Raw genomic sequence first — 18,846 nt, forward strand, 5'->3', positions numbered from 1 at the left:
AGAGAGAGTGATGTGGGGTATACCCAGGGAGGGAGAAGAGTAATAAGGGAAGTGACTGTTATTGGGTCAATGGCTTGGAGATTCTGGTTGATATCAAGGAATTGTTGGATTTAGGATATCAGAAAGAGAGAACTAAAAAAATAGCGTGAAAATAAAGATAGACTTGGGGAGGACAAAACAAATTCATATTTTAAAATAATCTTTTATTTGCTCATCCTAGGCATTTAACATACATTATATTTATATATATTTCTTTTTATTAACTGAATAATTTACTATATAATGTAAAGCACAAAATATAATTTTGAATTCCAAACATTTCTGTTGTGCATGTAATGAGCTAAGAATAATCAAAAAAATCAAACACTATTGATGTTCATCATAATGAGAAACAGATAATCATTTTTATTACCAAGTATGAATCTAGAGATTAAGGAGACAAATTCCACCATTGAATTGTCATATCTTCAGAATTAGAGGTAGGATATGTAATCAGAAAATAGATTTTGATATTCAAATCTGTAGTGTGTGTTTGTGTTGAAAATATCAACATGTAAAACAGAAAACTAGTTAACCATCACGTTTTCCTAGGAAAAAAATGTGTGTGTCTTAAACAATCATTTGAATATCGTGAAAACACTGCAGACATTAGCAGAAGCAGGCAAATTAGTTGCCTATTTTAATCACTGAAACGATGTTTTTCAATGGTCAGAAGAGGGGTTTCTAATTTTTCAAGATATTGATCTTTATTGATTTGTCTATTAATTTTGAAAGACTTTTGTCCACAAAACTCATTTGATTAGTGTTCATATCTTTCATTGATCAAATATCTACATAATTGTTAGCATTTATAAGTTAACACATTCTAAAATGTGATATTAAATGAATCAAAATTAATCTAAATTATTTCAGTCCCATTGAAATTTGACCCTTTAGGGCAGCCTCTAAATTCTTCGTTTTGGTAAATACATGATTTAAACAAAGTTTTTGAAAAATTGAAAATAACTTATGAAACCTTACTCAACTGTCTTCCTGGGCCCTATTTGTAGACTCAACCTATTAAAGAATAGAATGTCTGTTTTTACATTCTTCTTTTTAAATTCCATCTTAATTTTTTCTCCTTCCCATTTTCCTCTTCTAGTTCTTCACTGATCTATATCTCTTCTTCCATCCTCTCTCTAACCTAAAATCTGCTCCCTGTTCCCTTTCCTTATTTCTCATTGTAGTCTTGGAAGTTTTTCTTCCTGTTTCTTCTGTGCTTGGATTCATATCTTCTCCCATTGTGTTTGGTTTTCCACAGAGAATTTGTTTCTGTTGGGTTCACTGGTTCCTTTTACAGAGAATTGTAGATGAAATAAGTAAAATATTTTTGAATTCAGCTATATGGTGATCCACAAACATAAGATATATCAACATCTCACAAATGCAACATGTAGTTGTCTAAGGCTAATGTCATAAAGTATAGTCTCTTTGGTATATACTTCTTGTGTTCAAGATGTAACAACAATAAATTTGTTTTTTTTAAGTTTTTTTTTTTGTTTTTAATTGACCAGTGAATTCTTGAACTTTTCATATTGCTTTGCAGTCCTGCGAATTAATGAATAACAATTATTAATGTTATTACTAATAATGTTATTAATGAATAACAGTATGAATCTCATTTTGACACTTTTTCATCTTCTTATTGCATTAGGGCAATTTTTTATTCTTATTCTTTATTTCAGGCTGTATAGTCTACGATGCTTTGAGGTAAGAGAGAATCCAAAACTGGAATGTGAACTGAAACACAATTCTATTCCCAAGTTTTTACAGATTTACCAAGTGGTTGTCTGTGGGTCATCTCTCTCGTATTTATTTCATAAGGTTGATATGGTTAACAACTACTATACACTTACCATGTGCTAGTCACTCTTCCAGACATGCTTTATACCCACAACATAACGCTGGGAGGTGAGTGCTATTATTATATTCATTTTACAGATGAAAATCTGGGACACATGGAGGTTCAGTAATTTGCCCAAAGTCATACAGTAGGTGACAGAGCCAAAATTTTAATCTAAGAAGTCAGATTCCAAGTCTGAGGCACTGACCACTATACTGTGTTGCCTCCTAATAAGGCAAGTTTCAAATGCATGTGTTAACCGCTTGATTCTTGTTACCTTCATCTCTGCTCCATTTCATTCACCCACTTATACAGAAGCACCTGTAATCCACCTTCTTTCAGAACTGCTCCATCTCTAAGACCCTGGACTCGACATTCTATCCTGCTGCCTCCTCACCTTTCATGCCTCCTGCTTTTTCACAGCTACTGAACCTGCTGGGCATTTGCACTGAGCCCTTGTGATTCTCCTTATTCTCCCAGTTCCCATCATGCCCCTTTCCTATTTTCCATTACTTCTCCACCTTTCCAGGAGGACTTGCCATTGCTTGAATTCACCTTGCATTTTTCTACCTTTTCATTTCATCCACTCTTTCTGTCTGGAGTAGTCTTCCATCCCTTCCCTCTATTTCAGCTTAACTTCACTCAATCTTTAAGCCACTCCCTAAACTCCCAACCCCTTGCCTGTCTCCCAAAATACTACCTCTCTGCAATGCACTTCCTGGTCATCTCAAAAAACAATGTATTGTACTCTTGAAAGTTGCTAAGAGAGATTTTAAGTGTTCTCACTTAAAATACTCATCAAAAAATGATAAGTATGTGAGGTTATGCATATATGTTAATTAGCTTGATTTAGCCATTCCGCAATATATATGTATTTCAAAACATCATGTCATACACCATAAATATATACAATTTTTGTTTGTAAATTAGAAGATAAATAAGTAAAAAGAATATTTTAAAAAAATTAGATGTATTTCTTCTCTCTTTAGCATGCCCAACACTCAATTGGTACAACAAATATAGTGCTTATGAGAGTCTACCTTGTAATATAGTTGCATGTGAATGTCCTTAGCATCCCTTCTGCTTATAATCATACCTTAGAAGATCTACCCCAATGCCTTATGCTAAAGCATGGAACAAAACACTTTACAACTGAAAAGAATGTAAAAGATATTCTAATTCGACCTGTAATTTTTCTGGTAAAGACATTGAAGCCTATTTGAAGAGGCAAGTCATACTGACAGTGGGAGACAGAAATTCACTTGTTCCTTCCATCCTTGAATGCACATTAGGAATAAAATCATGTGTGTACTCAACACCGTGCTAAGCACTAGGGCTATCCAGGCAACAGTCTCTACTTTTAAGAAATTCAGTGTCCACTGGGGTCTACTGGGGAAGACAATTAATAGATTACTACAATACAATGAGATGAGATAGCTGTTTGTGGAATAAATAAATGAATATATAAATAAATACATGAGTCAAGGAGTTTACTATCTTTGTAGTAATATCACATGGTCCTTTTGATCACAAGCATGAGGAAACAGGCTTTGTAACTCACTTAATAAAATCACAGCTCAGACTGTAGGAAGGCATGTCAAATCTGATTTGTGCCAGACAAGCCTATCCTCATCAGTCCAAAAAAAGAGAGAGGTCTATTGGAAATGGAGAGGTGATGTTTGCCATTTTACTCTCTGGTTTTAGTTTTTCTTTCTTCAGTTTTTTATGTTACTTTTTCTCATGTGTTTGGGATTAAATTCTGAACACTCAGTGACACCCTGGGATAGTTTTTGCTTTGTTTATTAATTGGCTGTATGTGCACCTCAACCAAACCAAAGATTCGATAGACTTTGGACTGGCTGCATGCACTGTTTGCTTTATTTACTTTTTTTTTTTCTTATTTCAGCATATTGTGGGTTTACAAAAGTTTAGGTTATGTATATTGCCCTTGTCCCCCTTACCCCCTGAGTCAGAGCTTCAAACGTGTCCATCCCCTAGACAGTGCGCATCGCACTCATTATGCATATATACACCCATCCCCTCCCCCACCCACATCTGCCCGACACCCGATCAATGCTATTCCTAAATGTGCTCTTAGGTGATGATCAGTGAAACCAATTTGATGGTGAGTATATTTACTTATTTTTAAACTGGAATATTCTTCCTGTAATATTAGCTCTTCCCAACCCCTCAAAAGTTGAGTTTTCTGACGGTCATGGTGCCTGCTTAGTTTAGGTGCCAAAGAGAGTGTCACAGGATTTAAAGTAGGGTGTCTCCCAGACACCCAGGACACCTTACCTGGGGAGTCCCAGACCCATTCTGCTCACCACGCATCAGGAATGACCTCCAGTCGGGTGGTGTTAGGGGGAGTTTTATTTGAAAATGATTCCAAAACCTGTAAGAGAGATAAAACAGGGAAATTCCATGCCTGTCATTTTGCCAGGATCTGTGTGGAGCCTGGTATCCAGCTCTCCCTAAGAGATAGTGTTTCTGTACTATTTCAGCTGTTCATGTAGCTTAGAATTTTCAGGGTGTTGAATATAGATAGTCCATTAAAACATGATGACTCTGTCTTATTTTTATTGTACTACAATATCCCTTGCTTTAAGGAATTCTCATTTGTGAAAATCTAGATTTATATGCTGTACACAAAAGCATTAGGACCTAGTATGAGTGAAGGGGCAGGTAAATACATCCTCTCATGTGTTATTTATGGGAAGGTGAACTGCCTTCCTGAAGAACAATTTAGCAGAGTGCACTGAAAGCCTAAACACTGTAGGCAATGGACCCAGCGCTCCACTGCTAGGAATTTACCTTAAGGAAATCACTATGAATGTGTATAAGACACACCTACATGATTATTTGCCTAGTCATTGTTTCAAATAGTAAAAAGTTAAAAACAAGTTAAAGGCCAAAGATTGGATGCATATAGGTATATGGTGTTAGGCAGGCGGACATTACAAATGATGTAGGAAAATAAATATGCAGGTACAAAAGTTTGTATAGTATTATCCTATTTGTATAAAAAGTACATGGGTATGTGCTTATAAACAGAAAAAGAAAGTTTAAATAGACAGCAAAACATAAATTGTTCTTTCTGGGTGGTAGAATTATTTGTTTTTAAATTTTTTTTTTTGTATTTTAAAATATTTTTTCAAATTTTCTACAGTGGATAGGTATTATTTTTATAACCAGAAAAATGTTTAGTAAGCTCACAAATCCCATTTTAAGAGCAACAAAGAGGCTGGGTGTGGTGGTTCACACCTGTAATCCTAGTACTTTTGGAGCCCAAGGCAGCAGGATTGCTTGAGCTCAGGAGTTTGAGACCAGCCTGAGCAAGTGTGAGACTCTGTCTTTACTAAAAGTACAAAAATTAGCTGGGCATGGTGTCACATGCCTCTAGTCCCAGCTACTCAGGAGACTGAGGCAGGAGAATCGCTGGAGTTTGAGGTTGCAGTGAGCTATGATGATGTCACTGCACTCTACCCAGGTGACAGAGCAAGATTCTGTCTCATAAATAAATAAATAAAATAAAATAAAATAAATAAATGTGAGCAACAAAGATAAAGTGGGCTGTGACTGCTTCCCAAGATTCCTTATGATATCCTCTAGTGACCTTTGTAATCAAAACACAATATAACAAGATAGTGTTTACCATAAACATCTTAGAAGTTTCTGAGATGAAATTCTTTTAAGAAAAAATTCTCCAGAATCTCCCCCAAAGTTGCCATATTCCTTTTTTTCTCCCCAGAACACGAAGTCAGATATATGTTCTGTTGAAAATCAGCAAAACTTGAAATGAGTTACAGCTGTTAAAAAGTTTCAGTTGGCTTGCATGTCCCAATACAGAGGGATGCCTAAGATATGTTGATGAGTAAAAAATGCAAGCTGCAGAACATATGTACTAGGATTGTGTTAAAAAACGATAGCAACAATAACACTCCCTCCCCACCAACTATATGGGACATATTATTGAAAACAAATATTTTTAGACAAATGTTGATATGCCCAGAAAGAGGCCTAGGAGGATACACACTGAGCTGTTACCAAGAGTTACCCTAAGAGTGGGTAGATGGATGGGCAGAAAACAGATAAGCTTTTCTGGAAAGTGCCCGGTGGGGTTACCTCCTTTTTATTTTATATACTTTCATGTTCTTTAAATTTTAAAACATTCAAAAGGAAATGGGTAAAAAAGAAATTTTAATAAATGCCTATGCTTGCAAGCTCAGGGTATAAACTAGATAGTATATTTTGCTTATACATTTTAAATAATTAGAATTTTAAAATTAAATTCCTGTATTTTTCAGAGGATCAGTAGTAATGACAAGAAAGAATATTCTCTCCTTTGGTAATTATTTTGCAAATATAAAAATGGCAATTGCCCTTTCTTAGATTTCAACTCAAATATTCCATATATGATCTTAAGGATTTACACAGTTTTGAAGTACAGGTAGGCAGAAATTCAATGGGCCATTCCCCTAAACCAACCAGCCCACCAAATTCATGCTCAGGGTTGGGCACAGGTGAAAATGTGACATGGGAAATCATTCTAACTCAATGACCACATCTTTGTTACATAAATACCCCCTTCCTCATTTTTGTCTTAGCAAACATACCCTTTTCCTCTTATAATATCTTTCCCCCTCCTATATCAAAAACCACTTCCAGAAGGGATCAAGAACACATTTACATGAATGTGTAAATGACTATGTTGTATCTTCCTAACCAGATGTGTTTTTTAACAAGCTAACAAAGGAATGAAGTTCTAATGGGGGAATCTCCCATATCAGTCAGAATTTGGGAGCACAGGCAGTCCCTGACCCTGTTTATACATAACCACAGCATCCTCTGCTTTGGCCCAGGGTACAGCAGGTGTTTTCAGACTTACAGATGATGGTATATGTCAGGATCCCGCTGGAGTCGGGTTTGGAATCCTATATACAAGTCATCCCAGAGCAGCCCATTCTTCACCACGTATCTGATGACATCAACCCGGCTACGAATCTGAAATAGACATGGAACAACTAGCAGGGCGACCCAGGCAGCACAGAGTATGGAGCCCTCGTATCCCTGGGAGAAGCAGCTGCCCACCATGGCAGGGGCATGAAGAGTCAAGGAGAGATGTCACCTGGAGCAGACATCACAGGCTGAGGACTAAAGGAAGGAGACTGAGTGCAGCAGAAATCAAAGAAAGAAAACAGGAAATAGATCAAGAGGTGGGGGAGCATAGTGGCTAAGAGCACAGACTCTGGAGTCAGATTGCTGGGTTCAAATCCAGGTTCTAGCTGGGTGATCTGGGTCACCATTCTGTGCCTCAGTTTCCTCATCTAGAAAATGAAAATAATAAGAGTACATTCCTCAAAGGATTGTTGTGAGGATTAATGAGTCAATGCACATAAAGTACTTAAAACAAGGCCTGGCACATAATATGCATTCAATAAATATTTGCTATTGTCATCATTCCAAATGTGGTGTGTTCAAGTCTCCACCTGCCCATTCATGGCAGGCTCTGTGAGTCTGGCCTGGCAGAGAGCAGGGTTACCTTCAGTCAGATGGCCAAGGCCCCCACCCTTACAGAATCCCCAGCTTCTGACACTGAAGCTGCTGAATAGCCAAAGAAGCACAGAATTAGGGGACAGTAGAGAGGGTCTTGAGTCTTACCCCTGCACTTGCTAATTATGTGACCTTAAGCTTGCTAAGTCTCGTTTTCTTTACTATGGGACTGTTCCGAGAAAAAAATAATTTATATAAAGAACGTAGAGGGAAGTTATCCTAAGATTGGATGGTTTTAACAATATGTAATTACCAGTGTTAAAGTTTACAAGAACATTTTCAGTATCTGCATATTTTCCCCCTGGTAAATATCACACTAATGCCAGAAGGGGCAAACTTTCATAAATAACAGGCCATTAAATGACACCGCATGATTAGAAGGCTGGCATTTGGGGTTCATTTCCCTTTTCTGCACCATTTCTATAAAATGATTATATCTATTGTGAACTGAAGTTATAAATATAGGTCAGAGGATCTATTCTTTTGCCAACAGAGATTTAGAAGCATGATTCTACAGTTCAGTCAGGTGAAGGTCTGCCGTGCTAGGATGCAGCATCAGGACCTAGCTCCTCCCAGTGGAGGGTGAATGGCCTTTCTTGGCCTTCCAATCCGGAGAGGAGCATTTGGGAGAACTGGGAAAAGATTTGAGAAATATTTAGGGTGTAAAATGGGAAGGTCTTGGTGACCAATTAGATTTGAAGATGAAGGGAAAAGGAAGAGTCTCCAAAGCCATGGCTCTTTCCTTTATATCATGCTGCTATAGGTGATGGATTTGCTCAAAATTGGGGCTCAATAAAATATGTGTCAGTTTATGTTGATGTAACTCCCTTTCTAGAGACAACTATTGGGTTCACTTGGGGCAGGAGACAACATTGGACAGAAGGAAAAGCCAAGCAGAGAACAATGCTCACAGGTCTTTAACAGCTCAAGCAGGGCAGGTGTTTGGAAAGAAGCCTGGACAAGCCAGTCTCTGGGAATGGCTCAAAAAGAAGCAAGTACGGACTTTAGCCAATAACAATGTTTCCGTATTGGTTTGTTAGTTGTGACAATGTACCATAATAAAGTGAGATGTTGATACTACTTTGCACTATCCTTGTAACTTTTCTATAAAGTTACTCTAAAATAAAAAATTTATTTATTTAGGAAGGAAGGAAGGAAGACCTCCACCAGTGTTGCTGCTTACTTCCTCATAGGGATGTTCTCGGCGTGGTCTTTCTTTTGGAAAGGATAAATCTAGAAAGTCAACCAAATAGTCATATCCTCCAGGAAAAGGGCTGAAGTCCTCATCTGTCTCAATCATCTGTGCAAATGACATGGTAAAGGGAAGAATATCAATCAGGTGCTCAAGGTCTTAAAAAAATTCTCTGAATGTCTAAGGCTCAAATGCCCTTAAATGAGAAATGGTAGCAATGACCTGGAAGTTAATATTGACAGTCTCTTTCCCTCTCACTCTTGGTCTCACTCTCTGTCTCCTCTTTCCTGAAACTGATAACATTCTATAAATATAAAGTGTGCATTAGCAACACTGCTTCATGACACTAACTTCAAATTTATAGAGAAGGTTATCGTTATCTCAAGTACTATTAGTAATGAAACATCTAGCATCACCTTAAGTTTGCAGGTGAGGAAATAAATCACATGTGGAATGTTTCTCACCATCATATAGTAGCTAAATATAAATAGTTTCATTGAAAACTATTTATCAAAAACTCCCAAAAGTTTTTCTTTTTCATACTAATTGTCTAACTGAAAATATTATTGAGACCAATGGTTCCAAGGTCTTTGGATTTCAAAGACCATTTCCTAAAATATACCTGGGAGCCAATATAAGTATTAATCTTTTGTTTTGCCAAGTCAGAACTTTTTTTAAAAAAAATCTAATATCTGCTATCTTTTTATTTCATTAAAGGAAGGGTGTTTTACTGCTCCTAAAATAAAAAGGACCTAATCATGAAACAATAATTCATCCCAAGAAAAGAGAGTTGACATTTTTGTGCCAACAGGCATACCCTTTCTCTTACTTATTTCACTGTGGACAAGCAAAAACTTTGTCATAGACTATCAATTACCCTCAGGTTTTTGGGAATCATGCTTTTGAGAATAGCAAATGTTGCCTGGCATTACTGTTCAGGGGTTGAAAGATGAACTTGAGGGTTCTCACCCTGAGGGTAACCAGTGATTGTCTCTAAGGGTGTGAGTGTTGTCTGTTTCCTGATGCCCTCTCCAAACTTTGGTTTCCCTGCACAACCTCAAGCACTTAATATCAGCCAGGGGTGGCCCATTTCAGACCTCTTCTTTGTCTTGCACCCCCTGTCTATTAGTACTTAATTTGCTTTTGGATATATCTCTAGCTTTGGTGACCAGGTTATGACCTGAACTCTTGGCTGTGGCTCTGTGTGTATGGGTTGGGGCTAGTTTAAGTTCTAGATATAGGCCTACCTCTGGGTTTGTGCAACTCAGTCCTCAGCATAGCTGCAGATTATGAGTTACCTGCTTCTATCTCACCTTGCTCCAAGTGAATACCTCTTCGGGTGTTCACTTAAATAGCTGTTCCTGCCATGCCAAAACAAAAACAAAATACCCACAAACACAAACAACAAATACATAGTGATAGAAGATAAAAGATGCTCCAAAAGAAAACCTAAGCTGGACTTTAGAACATTCCTTAAATATTCTGGATTGTTGATCAAATTGTCAAATTTGTTCTCTGTTAGGCAGCTGGTGGGCTTAATGAATGCTTCTTGAGAAACAAATTGGAAAATGAAGGGATTTTCATATATTTCCATAATACAAGAAAGCAAAGACAAATAATACTTGATAGCATACCCTGATCACAAGGTTATAATCCTTAAATCCAGCCCAAGTGAAGTATTCTTTTATCCAGGATGAGTGAAGAAATATTTCATCTTCTGCAGCAGTATTCAAGACTTTCAAATAAGGTTCAAAGTCCCAGGAATCCTTGTAAATTTTAGTCCCCTGTGGAGGCTCTATGATGCCCTTGCTTAAAGACACAAAGAGAAAGCACCAAATGATGAAGGCAAAAACTACCACTTAAATAGCAAAAGTCAACCAGATTAGTAGCTTTGAGACTGTTCAGACGATACCCAGGTGTCCCACTGTTGCCTAAACCAGAGCAGCTCCTGTTAATCGTTTAGTGTGACGGGTTTCTAAGTGAGATTTCATTTGAAGAAAAAAGTCTGTGTCTGGGGGGAAAGAAATTTTGAAAACCACTTTTTTGGACTCTTTTGGTTCAAATAACTAAATTATGAAAATGGTGAACATAATCTGGCCATATTGACTTTGTGGATGTCTGCGCACTCCTGCCTCTCCACCTCAGTTATTAATAGAATATAAGTGTGATGAAAGTAGCAACCTTGGCTGAGCACATAGCAAGTGCTCAATAAATATTTGTTAAACATACACGTTAGCCTGTTTTTGAGATATTCGCAGAATTTTGTGTTTCTAATATACAGCACTCTTACTGCACTGATCAAAGCACAGCTGACAGACAGATGGGCAATTTTATCTTTAAACCCAGTCAGCAATGTGGACGATGAAGTTCTCTCATAATCCTAGAGTTCTGTCCATCCCATGTGAAGACAGATCCTTGGACGGAACATGGAATCTTGAATCCTATGAATGGAATAGGAAGCGATGTGGGTAAGAGAAATATAAGGAGGGAAACAGGCATCTGCCTAGTAAAGATTCAGCAGGTCGTGGTAGCTGTCCCTCTTCTTAAAACTATACTTTTGGTCCATTGTATTCCCAAAGTGACAGAAGCACTGGTTTCTGTAATAAATTATTTACCAAATCCTAAAGCTTCTCACTTCTAAATATATGTCAAATCTTCTTCTCCAACTCCTTGCCCCATCCCAGTTTAAAGCCTCGCTAATCTCTTCCTATATAAAGCCACAGCCTCCCCTGCAGCTTCCCTGACTCCAGTGGTTATCCCTGTAGCCTCTTCCACAGTCCCTTCTCCTCTGCAAAGCTGAAATGGTTTTTCTAGAACACAACTCTGTAATGTTCCTGCTTTGCTTCATATCTTCCTGCAGCTCCCCTTCCTCTCAGGACAAGTTCCCTGCACTGCTCGCGAGGCCTTTCTAACCCTGGCCCCCCACCCAGCATTCCTGCTCACCGTTTTCCTCCACCTGCACTCACCAGCCCATACTCAGGAAGACAGGTGGCTTCATGAGGACAAGGACCTTTCCACCGCCGTATCCCCCATACCTAGTGTGATGCCAGGTATACAGAAGCAGCTCAATAAACTGTTTCTGAATGAATGGTCCATTTTTATTCCCTCATTCAAAGTATCAGCACTCACGAAACCCATGATACCATCTACAACTGCCTTCTCCAGAACGTGCCATTACCTCTAACTGGAATCTCTTTCTTCTCTCTAATCACTTACTTGTAGCCTTCTCCTCTTTAAGTGCCATGACCCAGATGGCACTTTCCTTGATGTCATACTTCCTTGGCTCTCCTGTCCTCCCCTCCCCTGACAAGGCAGTTAAGCACTTAGCATCTGTGTGTCCCCTGCACTTTGAGTTAGCTGTGACACCCAGCAACATTGACTCTCTTGTTACCCAGAATGCTTTGGCACAGCAAAAGGATAGAAATGCAGATTCCCAGGCTGTCCCAGATCTATTGAATCAGCATCTCTATGGGAGAACCCAGGTATTTGCATTTATGTAAGCTCCCTTAGTTATTATGATGTTCATTAACGTTTGAAAATTACCACTGTAGGATATATCTGGAGTGGAGAAAGATGATTTTGGAGAGTTAGGCAAATGCGAGATGACAAAGGTTCTTGAATACTCTGCTAGTAATAGTAATAATTAAAACCCTTTTTCACTCTTGACCTAGAAAATAGAAAAACACTTTTATCTCAGGGGCACTGAGGATATCCTAAAGAATTTTAAGCGAGGAAGGAATAGGAATAGTTTTGCATTTTAGAAAGATTACTTTGTCAGCAATATAGAGTTGGGGCTTTCAAACATTTTGCCTATAATCCCAGTAAAAACTACATTTTAAATCAGGACGCTGGAGGTCCACATACTAAGGGCACCTGTGAAACAAAAGTTTCATGAAATAATACCTGTGTCATATGCAACACACTCAGGTATTTTCTATTCCATTCCATTCCATTCATTCTATTTCATCTATTTCAAATGCTGGTTGTGAGCAATGACACTGATTTTATGACCTGCCAATGGATTGTGACCAACAAATTGAAAACCCTGGCATGGAGGATGGATCAAGGGGCGTGGGGGAGCAGGCACAGACACAAGCCAGCGGCCACAGCTGGAATCCGGGTGAGAAATTGGGAGAGGCAGAATTAAGGCTGGGACACAAGAGGCTAGAGATGAGTGATGGGTTTGTGAGAGATCAATGAAGGAGAATTGGCCAGATTTGAATACTTCTTTGATACAGAAAGTTAGTAAAAGATAAAATAGGCCATAAGGCTGGGAGAGGGTGTGTTTTTGGTAATTGTGTGTGTCCCTCTCCAAAATCTTTAATCCCTTTCTAAATAGCCCGTATGGTTTCATTTGGCTCAAGACAAGTATTCAAAAAATATATATAGGTCTGTGACATCAATGTTAATTTTTCTTGAATTGCACTTCCAGTGTGTATTGTTACTTGTTCAAATGTATTGTCTGTGGAATAGACAGTTGGGTAATGTTTGCACTGACATGAAAACTCACTTTCATGTTTATTGCTTTTTACTTATATAAAACGATTTATTTTTTAGCTGTAACAATGGTCTTTAATTAAAAAAAATCTTCCTCACTCTTAACTTTCTGGTAAAGTTTTGAGATGAGGAAAACATTTGAGTAACCATTACATGGGATGAAAAACTTAGGAAAAAAACTCAGTCGTCTTTTCCCCTGGATTTGAGAGATAATTATTAGATAGTTCATTTTATTTAAACAGTAAGATTTCTATTCTAAAAAGTGGTGTGTGGATCTAATTGCATACAAAACAAAATAGGAATCTGTCAAGAAGCCAGCAGTGAGCTCTTTGTTTTCTCATAATATTGAAAAAAATTCATAAAGCATTTTTATCCTCCATAAATATTTAAGCCAAACCTGTCTGTTGGGTCCTTTAGCATCCTACCCAGATCAAGGGTGGCTCCAGGTCGTGGGGTCCACGTTAGCACATCAGAGTTTTTCTTGATAAGATTGTTGAGTTCAATTGGGTCATTTTTGATGTTTGTTTCCTTAATGTACCTGAGCAATAAAAACATGACCATATAAGAAAGTTTATTATCAGGTGTATAGTCTCGTTAGTACAATGGTGGATTTTTTTTGTTTTCTCTATAGTCCCGCTTCCCAATCCCCTTCCACTTACTCCATGGAAAAATAAAGACTATACTTGGACTAATGTCCCTAACTAGGGAAGAACTGTTAGCCAAAGAAGGTTGTACTTGGACTTTGTTTTTAAGTATAATCACATGGTGATTAGAATTCAAGTTAGATGTGCCAAGACTGACTATTGTAAATAGGTATAGATTGCACACGTTTGTATTTAATGTTAATTAATATATGGACTAATTATTACTTAATATGAACACAGTGATTTTATCTCACAATGCCTCATGAGATAGCTACAATTCTTGTGCTCATTTTGTAGAGAAGGAGACCAAGGCTTAGAGAGGCCGAATGACTTGCCCAAGGCCACACCACTAGTGGGACGCCTGGCCCCAGCCCTGCACCCCACTCTCTAGCACCGGCTGTGCAGTCAGAGCAGGCTCAACCCTCACAGGACCCACAAGGAGGGGCTCTCCCCAACCTTGGGAGTAAAGTCTGAAAAGTCCCTGTATTCAAAGCCATTAACAATCTACCTATCATTTGAGCTCAGGAGTTCGAAACCAGCCTGAGCAAGAGTGAGACCCTGTCTCTACTAAAAAATAGAAAGAAATTAGCTGGACAACTAAAAATACATAGAAAAAATTAGCCAGGCATGGTGGCACATGACTGTAGTCTCAGCTACTTGGGAGGCTGAGGCAGAAGGATTGCTTGAGCTCAGGAGTTTGAGGTTGCTGTGAGCTAGGCTGACGCCACGGCACTCTAGCCAGGGTGACAGAGCAGGACTCTGCCTCAAAAAAAAAAAAAAAAAAAAAAATTACGTATTATATACACATCCTCAGTTGCAACCTATCCTGAGATCGAATTTCTAATTGTGCTATTGACCAGGGCTGGCTGTCTTCCAAATCACAGTCTTTCTCAGAACGCTGTAACTCCTCAATTTCTATATCATACAGGAAGGTGATTGGTGGTGTTAGAGCAGAAAAAGGGAGATCCACAGAAATGGATTTGTTGTTGTGATTCACCTGACATGGGTTATCTAGACAGACATTTCTCTTAAAGGGAATTTTACTTTCTTGAGCTACAGCTGTAGCTGTAGCTTGGTTGCCCAGACTTGGTACATACTTTCAGACAGACAGGCAAAACATATTTAAGCATTTATAGTTCTATATCACTAACGTGACTTACGTTATTCATGATATCAGAATCAATTTGCAGACCTGAGTGAGGACTCTGTCACTGCACTCCGTGATGTCAGTTTTCCCTGCCTGCACATGTTGTAGTCATTCATTTAAAGCGGTACCACCACTTTGTCTCATCTTCTTATTACCTTAGTCTCAAAATGGTTCACTAACTTGCCTTCCTGCCTCTGATTTCCCTCTCTCAAAAGCATGTTACTGTCACTCTTCCTAAAACATAATGTGTCGTGGTTGCAAAGTTCCATAACTTCTTGATGCTTCTTTGTCTTTCTCTCTAAAATAAAAATAAAATCAATATCTAAGGCGAACTTCAGTGGCTCATGTCTATAATCGCAGCAATTTGGGAGGCCAAGGTGGGAGGATCACTTCAGGCCAGGAGTTCAAGATCAGCCTGGGCAACACAAAGAGAACCCGTGTCTTTAAAAATTAGCTGGGCATGGTGGTGTGCACCTGTAGTCCCAGCTACTCAGGCAGCTGAGGCACGAGGATCACTTGAGCCCAGGAGTTCAAGGCTGCAATGAGCTATGATCACTCCAGCCTGGGCAACTGAGCAAGACCCTGTCTCTAAAATTAAATTACATTAAATTAAATTTAAAAAATCAATATCCAGATGCCATCATCAAAGGGCTACTGTGGGTCCTCAGGGCAACATTTGCCATCTACTTGCACAGAGAAGAGTGGCTTTTAATTACCATAAATGACAGCATCACATTAAGTGACCGAGCACCCCCCACCTCCAATTCTTCCCCAAGTCTTTGCAATTCAACCTACTTAATATTGCTGGAGTCTGAATTTGCTCCTCACTTCTCACTGCCACTCATCTTTCCTTCCTGGGTTATTGTAATGGCTTTCAAAACAGTCTCCAGGATCAACATTCCCTCTCCCTCTCCCACCACACAGACACACAACCTGACTTCTCCAGTGCACGTCTCATCACATCCCTGTTCTTCACTAGACTCTCCATGGGGCTCCCCATCCTTTCAGGAAAAAATCCAAACCATGTAGTGTGTCGCACGTGCTGTCTGCCTCCCTTGCCTCTCCTCACGGAACCCTCCGCCCTTACAGTGATCTGCAGTCTCTCATTGCAGCAGCTTTTTATCTTTGCTGGTCAGTGTCTACTCATTCTCTAAAACATTGCTTCCACAGTCTCATCCAGTAGTCCTTTTCTCTCTCCCATCTGGATCTCCTTGCCTATCAGAACACTTACCATTACGTATCATAATTGTTTTTCTCTTCCAATAGACCAGACCCCTGCGGACAGACAATCATTTTGCCTCTAGTTATCCAGTTCCTAGGACCGTGCTGCTCAGTAAATGACAAATGAACAACTGAGTAATGAACAGCATTGATGAAAAGAAATTATTTTTTAACCTTAGGCCAATCTTTCTGAAAAAAAATTTGGAAGATATGAGACAGCTAAATAATGTCAATGAGAAGGTTAAAAAGAAGGAAATACATCAGCAATAGGCCACATTAAGTGATTACACACATGAAGCTACATCATGAGAGAACGTAGAACTTCAAACTAATAAGTCACGTTTTAATGGTGAGATGGATGAAGTCCAGAGAAGACAGACAAATGGTGGTAGGACCAGAACCTAATTCCATGTACATTGCTCCTTCCACTACACTGCACTGCTGTCCCTAATCGATAAGAAGTCATGGGCAGTCCTTACATGATTATTGTCGTGAAAACTTATCTCAAGGACTGGTTTCTTTAATACCTAACAATTTCAGAGAAGTACAGACAATGTTTTCCCACAGCAAAATGACACATGCATTTCCTGCCTGCACTAGGCAGTCCCTGCCTTTTGTTCACAAAATATTATCAGTAACTGTATCATAAAATGCATTTTTGTGAAACAGATGATACTTGCTCATGAAAACATTATAGCTAGGGGCTGAGTCACTACACAGGCTTAGGATCAAATAAATTCTATGAATAACCAATGGAATCTTATAAAAGCAAAGTTTAAACATCTATAAGACTTTGCTTAGCATTTCAAATCATAAAATTATGCTCCAAATACTACAAAGGGGTGGATACATTATACATATTGTTTTTTCAAGAGTTTATGAATTCTATAAAATGTGCATGTAATAGATCCGGACTGTGTCACAAACACGACTTAAACAAATATGCTTGCTTTAACTACCATAGCTTAAGATACTCTTTAAGAATAACCGTGTTTACCTTTTTTTTCCTTTCTCAAATTTACTGAGATTCAAATTTTTTACTTTCTAGGGGGTAGATTTCTATGAGTTTTAACATAGATATAGATTTAATGTAATCACCACCATAGGACAAAGGACAGTTCATCACCCCCCAAACTTCCATGTGTTGCCCCTTTGTAGTCAAATCCTCCTTCAACCCCTAGCCCCTGGTGACCACTGATCTTTTCTCCATGCCTATGGTTTTTGCCTTTTCCAGAATATCATATACATGGAATCACATAGTACATAACCTTTTGAGACTGGCTTCTGTCACTCAACACAAAGCCTTTGAGATTCATTCTTTCATATGGTTGAGTAGTAGTCCATTGTGTGAATATAGCATAGTTTACTCACCTGCTGAAGGCCATTTGGGTTGATTTGGTGATGATGGATAGAGTTACTATTAGTATTTTGTATAGGTTTGTGTAAATAAAAGTTTTAATTTTGTTAGAGTAAATACCTAGGAGTGGTATTGCTGGATCATACAGTAAAATTAGCTTTAACGAAGCTGCCAAACTCTTTTCAGAGTGACTGCACCATTTTACATTCTTAGCAGCAACATGGGAGGGCTCCTGTTGCTCTGCATCCTTGATATAACTTAGTATTGTCAATATTCCAAAGTTCTCTTAATTCTAATAGTTATGCCATCGTGGTGTTAATTTGCATTTCCCTAATGGCTAATGCTGTTCAGCATCTTTTCTATGTTTATTTGCCAACCACATATCTTCTTTGGTGAAGTGTCTGCTCAAACCTTTTGCCCATTTTTAAATTTTCTTACCATTGATTTTTTAAGTTATTATTTTAAATTGTGGTCTTACCATTGATTTTTGAGAGTTCATTATATATTCTGGATACAAGTTCTTTGTCAGGTATGCTATTTGTAATATGTTCTAAAAGTCTGTAGTTTGTCTTTTCATTATCTTAATAGTTTTTTTCATGGAGCATACATTTGCAATTTTGGTAAAGTATAATTTATTAATATTTTGAATAGATCATGCTTTTGATGCAGCATCTAAGAAGTCATTGCCTAACCCATGGTCATAATATTTTCTCCTATATTTTCTTCTAAAATTTTTTTAGTTTTACATTTACATCTATGATCCATTTTTACTTACTTTTTTGTATATGGTGTGAGGTGTAAATCAAAGTTCACTTTTTTGCATATAGATATCTAATTGCTCCAGTAATATTTGTTGAAAAGACTTCCTTTTCTCCATAAAATTGCCTATTTGCATTTGCATTTCCCAAAATTGCATCTTTATCAAAAATTAATTGACCACATTTGTGTGAATCTATTTCTGGTCTCTCTATTCTATTCCATTGATGAATGTGTCTATTCCTTTACCAATATCACACTATCTTGATTATTGCAGCTTTACAGCTAATCTTAAAATTGGACAGTATGTGTCCTCCAATTTTATTCTTCTATTACAGTATTGTTTTCATTAATCTAATTCCTTTGCCTTTCCCTATAATTTTAGAGATTGTCTACATCTACAAAATATCCTGCTTGGATTTTGATGGGCATTGTGCTGAATCTATACATTAATTTAGAGATAATTAAAACCTGAATCATGTTGAACAGGAAATGTTCCATTTATCTAATTAGAGTCTGATTTCTTTCATCGATGTTTTATAGTTTTCAGCATACATACCCTGCACATGTTTCATTAGATTTATAACTAAGTATTTA

The 18,846-nt window shown here is 38.0% G+C and overlaps 1 protein-coding gene across 5 annotated transcripts in view; it reads right to left on the bottom strand.

The window, feature by feature from the left end:
- Positions 1-257: 257 nt before the first annotated feature.
- LOC123638344 (cytidine monophosphate-N-acetylneuraminic acid hydroxylase) overlaps positions 258-18,846 on the bottom strand; it is a 58,515-nt gene continuing 39,926 nt past the window's right edge. For 2 of the 5 annotated variants that reach the window (XM_045551912.1, XM_045551917.1), the window contains 6 exons: positions 13,522-13,662; positions 10,262-10,436; positions 8,619-8,735; positions 6,771-6,886; positions 4,181-4,277; positions 258-1,330 (listed from right to left, as the gene is read on the bottom strand). In XM_045551912.1, the coding sequence (XP_045407868.1) occupies positions 1,211-1,330; positions 4,181-4,277; positions 6,771-6,886; positions 8,619-8,735; positions 10,262-10,436; positions 13,522-13,662 (766 nt within the window). In that variant the 3' untranslated portion in view covers positions 258-1,210. Of the gene's footprint in view, positions 1,588-3,986; positions 4,278-6,770; positions 6,887-8,618; positions 8,736-10,261; positions 10,437-13,521; positions 13,663-18,846 lie in introns of those variants that run through there. The other 3 variants (XM_045551914.1, XM_045551916.1, XM_045551913.1) reach the window with 3 other exon arrangements.

The sequence above is a fragment of the Lemur catta genome, chromosome 5 (genome assembly GCF_020740605.2).
Source record: "Lemur catta isolate mLemCat1 chromosome 5, mLemCat1.pri, whole genome shotgun sequence".
NCBI classification, from domain to species: Eukaryota; Metazoa; Chordata; class Mammalia; order Primates; family Lemuridae; genus Lemur; species Lemur catta.